Below are 6,972 nucleotides of genomic sequence, written 5' to 3'. Positions count from 1 at the left end.
CGAAGGAGCCGAAATCAGCATGTAAATTAGGACATTGGTGCTGATGGCAGCTTTCGTGATAGTCGGTGCCTTTGGCTGCACCCACGTGTAGCCCACAGGCTCTATTATGACGGGGTTGCTGGTGGCACGGCGCCCTCAGGTCAGACCTCAGCTGGCACCTGTATCTGGTGCCCCGCTGTCCGCCCGCCCGGAGCCCCGACCGGATCCCCCCCAGAGCCCTGCCTCTGCGCCCTCCTGAAGCTGCTGCTTGCCCGGGTGGAGCACGTGCTGGGGACTGAAGGAGCATTTGCTCTCTGCCCCCCAAACCCTGCGGTTCAGAAGCAGAGGGGCTGGGGAGCAGGTGACCAAGCACCCAGTGAGCCCAGCGGTTGTTTATGTCCCACGGCGCTGCTGGGCCCCGCGTCTGACAGTCACGCGTCAGCACAGCAGACGTACAGGTGGCCCCCCTGGGGATCAGGACCATCTAAGTCGCTACAAGAATCTCCCTCTGCAGGTTCGATCACTCTGTAGAAGGTTTTTCCGCGAATCCTGTGCCAGCACACAGCTCGGGGCCCCGGAGCACGCGAACGGCATCCCCAGGGGAGCTCGCGCCCGTGTGCATTCAGTCATTCGTCTCAACAATCAAGACATGAAATTACCCAAAGTGAAATTCACAGACAAGAAATACTTTAATTAAATATTGTGTAAAATGAACATTTTTATACAGTTAAATATCTGAAAAAATGTACAGATAAAACAATCTTATTGTAGGGTCTATAACAGTAAAATCTACCATCGAGTGAAGCGCTCAGTTTCGAGACAGGAAAGCGATGAGGGTGTCGGCTGATTAACCTAAAACGCAGACTGAGCGCGGGTGCGAGGGCGTGGCGACGTTCTGAACAGGTGTGCGAGCTCGTTTCCGGATCGAACCCTGACCGATACCAAAGAAACCGGAGGCAGTTTATTCCAAAGTCACTTTTAGGCTTCTCCGAGTAGCTAAGCCTTGTCAGCCGCCCCAGGGCCTGAGTGGGGCCCGCTGACCGCTGGGGACCTCCTGCCTGTTTACCTAGTCCCTCGAATGAACCCCTTTCTAAGTTGTGCATTGTTTTTCTTTTCTGTCAAGGAAGTTTTTAAAAAGCCCCACCTCTTCGTGTTTAAATTTGATTTCTGCTGCGGTTTGCAAAATGTCCACTGCGCTGTGTCTGCTGAAAGCAAAGGGGGGGGGGGGGAGGAAAGCGGACCCTGTGGTCTCCCTGCGGGTTTGGCACTAACGGGCACGGGCTGTGAAGGTCATTCCAGTTTAAAAAGTACAGACAGTGCTGCTGGGTCTGACCACACACAAAAGTATTGTTCAAAAAGAAAATGAAAAGCCAGGGCCGCTGGGATCCCCTCTCCCGGGGACCTCTGGGGACCCGAGGTGAGCGTGGGGGCCCGCAGGACGCAGCAGAATTGGACGCAGCCAGGAGCGACCCGGGAGTCACCAGGTTTGTGCTTTTGTGTGTGTGACACCGTGCGTCTCCGGGTGAAACCTGATCGACGACTGTGGTGTAAGCCTGTGAGCCTGTCCTCCAGTAGCACAGAGGATCTTTAAAGAAGTCCGCTTTTAAGGCATCAGAGAAGTTCATGTGGCAGACATTTTAATTAAAACATCAGAAGTAAATTTTATTTTAAACTTTAGGCCTCTGAATTTTTCCAGTAAACACAGTTCAGCTATGTGGCAAAAGTCATGGGTGGCAGCTAAAATGACTTTTTTTTTTTTTTTACATTCTACCAAAAAAAAAATAAAATAAAATGACACAGCCCCAAACGGTGTCGCCTCTTCGCGGCCGTCCCACATGCACGGAATCTACTAGGAATTGTCACAGCCGGGTGGCACCGTTTTGGTTTCGACTATACAACAAACTTTTTTTTTTTTTCCCCGAAAGTATTTGTTCAGATAACTTAAAAATAATATAAAAATAAACAATGAATTTGACTTTTCCTCAAAATAAAAAAAAAAAAAAAGATGGAAAGTCTAAATAATAGCAATTTTTTTTAAGTACAAACGAAACGCAAGGACACTGGTTCATTTTCACGAAACAGATGAGAGAGAGTCTTGGCTTAATGCTCTTCCCAGCATCGCGACTCGGGGCCACGACCCAGAGCCGATGCTGACGAGGGAAAAAGGAAACAGATGGGGGGGGGGGGAGCAATGTACAAAATTCCAAAGATAAATACAATATTTATAATAGATATGTTACAAAATAAAGTCCCTCAGCGACTGTAAGTGTTCATGGAAAAGTGTCAAATGAGACCAATTCATCCCTTTTAAGACACATAAGGAATAAAACTTGGTGTGTTTTTCCTAAATAGTTATAAGTGGATCTGAAAAAAATTCAAGACAAGTGTATAAATATTTAGCTACAACTTTGGCAAAATCACAAAAGTCTACAATTTTATAACCACATACAAAACACATTAGGGAAGAAGGGTCTAGAAGTCAAAAGGACAATTTCTGGTACAAGAAACATGGACCTCACAGTAGCCTAAGAATGCAATCGTATACAGTACTAGCAAAAGTGGGGAAATGTCGCAGGTCACGCTCGCTTAACAGAAGCTTCTAGCAGTGGGAGAATATTTTAACCAACAGACAGTAGCATTTTCCTCTGTCAGTGTGCTTGTTGAAGGCAAGAGAATTCAATATCAAAGTTACAATTTCTAACTACAATAAGTTACAAAGTTTCATTTCATTAAGATGAAGGTAAGCAATGGAAAGCCCTCCCTCCCTCCCTGCCACCCCAGTTCTAATCATAGGTCGTCCTCTCTTCCAGGTTGATGGCTCATACCTCCTTGGCCCCCTTCGTTCACCACAAAAAAATATTTCACATTATAGAGATACACAACCATTGTGAATCTAAGGATGAGGACAGGAAAATGTTTGGAGGCAGTTTTCATCAGTGTTTCATGAGAATCAAAACGGTGCATTCACGAAGTTTCTCCCAACACATAGCAAGTACGAGACAGAGCCAAGACGGAGTCGGAAATCTATACAAAATAGGCGTCGCTTGGTTTTCCTTTTCTCCAGGACCGAGAAGTGTGAAAATATGAGAAAAGTTCAGTCAGTAAAATGGAATTGTTCATGAAGAAGTAGGCTGTTTGCATGTCGGCTCTTAATAGTTTAAATAAAATCTTTAAACAAAGTCTCTTGTCGCATCTCGACTGCTGCTGACGTATTTGAAGATACTGTCTCCACCAGCGTGTCTCAATATACTAAACGTGTCCCCTGAAGTCCGTCCTTGGATGCCGGATGCTGCGGAAGGTAAACAAAGGCCCTCACATCGGTGGGACTACCAGCCCAGACATAGCTGCAAGAGAGAGAGGAGCCGGTTACTGGGGGCCCGGGGGGCGGGCGGGGCCCGGCCTTCTCTCTGCTTTACTCCTCGGTGTCCCTGGGTCTGCATAACTCTCCATTAACCAGCCTTGGGCTTGGTTAGGGCGTGGGGGGGACCTACTTCACGGATGGGGCGCACGTGGGGACAGGCCCCTGCGGCCCCGCTCAAAGGCTCCTGTGGAAAGGGGGGGCTCTGGCCTTCGGCATATCTCGTGCATAGCGGACGGAGGCCCAGGCTCCCCACAGGCCACCTCTGCCGACAAGACGTGAACCAACCTGCTCTCTCTCCCTAGGTGAAAACCGGGCAGGCCTCCGTCTCCCCTCTGCTGATTGCTCGGTATCGTAATGGTGAGTCGTGGGCCCTCCCAGATCAAAGCCACTCCACAGCCCACCTGCCCTCTCAAGGCCAAGGGCCCTGAAGAGACGCAGGTCACAGCTCGGCCTCGGGGAGTTCACTTCTCTCCTCTCAGAACGAGAGAGAGAATGGTGCTGATATGCCCAGTGCAGCGGACGCCTTCCGGTGGACTCCTGGTACGAACGTCATTGAAAATCTTTTAACTTTAGTGTTGTTTAATTTTTGTCAGGATGATGGCTCTCATTAATGTATGTATAACATATTAATACATTTGTTCATGTAGTGATGCGAGCTTCAATTTCTCAGCTCATTAATTCCAACAATATTAATTTATCTCCGACTCACCGTTACAACTTTATGGTTTGGAAGCCCCGTGTGTGTACACACGGCTCACGTGACACCGTCTTTCAGCGGGCCTCACCCCTGTGGGGACGGTGGGCGGGCCGCCGCACCTGCCTCGTAAGAGGTTCTGGTCTGGCGACCGCCGCTGGCTCGCATGCCAGGAGGCGCGCCTGGGGGCCTGGGCGTCCCTTTCATACACTGACAGGTGTTGTGAAGACAATTATTGCAAATCACTGATACCTTTCCAGTTCCTTTTTTGAGCATTAGTTCATCAAAGTGAAATATGCCACCGACTTCACAAAAGGGCCAGTTTGTCTTCTCCACGGTAACGTCCTCAGCACCCAGCAGAGAGCCTGGCACATAGTAGGCGCTCAGTAAATACTGGTGGAATGGATTCATTTGTTTAAAGGAGTTACTGGATTGGATTTTCACCGGGAGGAGCATATACCAAAGGTGTCTGAAAGAGGCCAGATGATGGCCACTTAATCTCAGGACCTGTGGGCCTCAGGAAATCCCAAAGAGCCACGTGCAAGCTGGGGGGGCGCTCACGTGGCCCCGCCTGCCACACGCAGCACCAGCCACTGCCCAGAGGGACCCAGCCCTAGGCAGGCGCTGGGGGCCTGCTTGGCGTGGCCCCAGCTGTGGGCAGCTGTGTCCATTTGGCACCTCCCACTGCCCTCGAGGCCAGCCCTTCTCCTCCTCGAGTCTTTGAAAGAGAGCACTTAGAAACCCAGCTCCCGTCTGGGATGGCCCTGGGCCTGGGCCCGGGCCCACTGCCCTCTCCAAGGACAGCCCGGCCGGCTGGGCCCCTGGTGTGTTAATCCAGGCCGAGCGGGACAGGCTGCTTTGAGGTGGGCTCTGCAGGTGGCATGATGACCCTCCACGCCCATCCTGGGGCTATGGCGGGACCTGCGCCCGGCTCTTCCCGTGTGGCTCCGTTCCCTGAGCTGCACCACGAGGACACGGGCTTTGTCGGGAAGCCGAGGAAGGTTCTCATCACCCAAGAGGAAGGATCTGGGTGCCGTCTCTGAATATGGGGTGGGGTCGCATCACGGGGGACCACAGGGAGCATGCAATGGCCAGGGAGGGGCAGGGACTCCGAGAATGTGCCCGAAGGAAGGGCCGGAGCTCCCGCCCCCCGGGGACACACCCAGCGCTGGCCCCCACCCCGGCCCCGCGGCAGGGACCGTCCCGCCAGGGCTGCAGGATCCCGCCCAGGCCCCGGCCTCAGGCCGCAGGCCGCGCCCAGCCCCTCACCTTGCAGTCCATTCCCGTTGGCGCTGGTGCAGGAGGGAGGAGGAGAGGCTTGGGGCCGGACCACGGGCGCAAAGGCGCTCTTTTGTTTCACTGCAGAGATGACATTGGCAGGTGAGAGTGAGAAAATGCCGTGGGCACTGCTACAGTTTGAAGGGAGGGTGACCGAAGAGGCTGCCATGGTGGGGCTGGACGGCACTACTGCAACAAAGCAAACAGGGTCAGGACGCCCGGCGTCGCGTGGGCAACACGGCACGGGGAGCTCGCGGGCCGCCGGGGACGCCCGCAGGGCCACGGCACGGGCCTGCCGTGTTCCCGGCGTGGCCCCCTGGACCGCGGGCACACGCTCGCGCCGGGCTTGGTTCCAATCGGGCGGCCCCGCTCCGTTCGGATTTGGTTCGGGTTTCCAATGGGACCGCGCGGGGGCCCGTCTGAGGTCAATTTACTGTCGCCATGGGGACGCCCAGCCTCCACAGCCACCCTTCCTTGCGTCCAGTAGCTCACATCACAGAACATCCAAGCAACGCACACATGTGACTTTGAGTGAAAATGAATCTGTGTGATGACGTGTGACAAAAACAGACACTTACTGCCGTAGGGAGAGTTAGCGGAGGAGCCATTAAGAAATCCAGGCGAGCCAGGGACCCCTAGATTGGCCATGGCGCCACTTCCATATCCATTCATGCTAGTGCTCACTGTGTTGTAATTGGACTGCTGGGGAGTACTGCTGGGGACGTAGCCTCGCGGGGACACGCTGCTTGTATTGCGACTGTAGCCGACTGTTAAAATCCCCCCCCCGGGCCAAAAATAACATTATTATCAGGAAGAGACACTTGGGGGGGGAGTTTCCCCGCAAATCTGTATCATATAGTAAACATTCCTAATTGACCTGACGCTCCGCTTGAGCCCCTGCGCCCCGAGCAGCTCCAGCAACCTTGTCGCGCCAACCCCTGCGCGTGTCGTCGCCAGGCCCGGCCTGTCTCTACCGGCTTCGATCTAACCGTCGGCGGCTTTCGGGTTTCTCTTTAGAAGCAATTACCAACAGCTTGGACTCCCGGTCTGTCCCCCACTAGGTGAGCTGGGCGCCTCTGCAGACCTTCAAATACCGTGGCTGACAGGGAGAGCTTGTTTGTGGCCACGACGCCCACAAAAGGCTATTCGGGGGTCATTTTTCCAGCTGCGATTTCTCTCGGTGTGGGGAGGGGGAGGGGTCAGGGCTGCCTTCTGAGATGACTGCCTGCACTCATGTTGTAAGAGGGGCCCTAAAAGGACTCAAAGAACCGGCTCCGACAGTAGGTGCCGCGCCCTCCGGCCACCCAGGGCCAGGGGATGAGGGGTGGGGTGGGGGAAATGGGTATTTCTTTCCATTTGTTCTTTCCAAATTTAGAAACCAAATCCCACCCTTGCAGGACATCCAAGGAGGTCCCACCGACTGACTACATCACAGCTACCCTACGGCTCACCCCAGACTTTCAGGAAAGCCAAGTCACTTAGGAGTCCACTCAGAGAAACTCCTAGGCAATTCCATAGCCTGAATGGAAGCCGACACGGCCGCGACACGGGTCCTGGGTCCTCTGAGTATTCCCTGCAGGGCACTCGTGGCTGAGCCGCAGGGGACCGGGCACTGCCCTCAACCCCGCTGGACTCGTGCCAGGCCAGCTGCGGCTAAGTC

General features: G+C 53.6%; 1 protein-coding gene across 16 annotated transcripts in view; it reads right to left on the bottom strand.

The window, feature by feature from the left end:
- Positions 1-1,614: 1,614 nt before the first annotated feature.
- EBF3 (EBF transcription factor 3) overlaps positions 1,615-6,972 on the bottom strand; it is a 107,653-nt gene continuing 102,295 nt past the window's right edge. For 2 of the 16 annotated variants that reach the window (XM_087824013.1, XM_087824015.1), the window contains exons 14-17: positions 5,891-6,079; positions 5,304-5,393; positions 4,287-4,399; positions 3,176-3,323 (exon numbers count right to left, since the gene is read on the bottom strand). In XM_087824013.1, the coding sequence (XP_087680139.1) occupies positions 3,306-3,323; positions 4,287-4,399; positions 5,304-5,393; positions 5,891-6,079 (410 nt within the window). In that variant the 3' untranslated portion in view covers positions 3,176-3,305. Of the gene's footprint in view, positions 3,324-4,286; positions 4,400-5,303; positions 5,502-5,890; positions 6,080-6,972 lie in introns of all 16 variants that reach the window. The other 14 variants (XM_087824012.1, XM_087824014.1, XM_087824018.1 and 11 more) reach the window with 11 other exon arrangements.

This window comes from Miniopterus natalensis, chromosome 14 (genome assembly GCF_054644295.1).
Source record: "Miniopterus natalensis isolate mMinNat1 chromosome 14, mMinNat1.hap1, whole genome shotgun sequence".
NCBI classification, from domain to species: Eukaryota; Metazoa; Chordata; class Mammalia; order Chiroptera; family Miniopteridae; genus Miniopterus; species Miniopterus natalensis.
The sequence above is the reverse complement of the archived record's forward strand: the minus strand, read 5'-3'. Positions and strand labels throughout refer to the sequence as shown.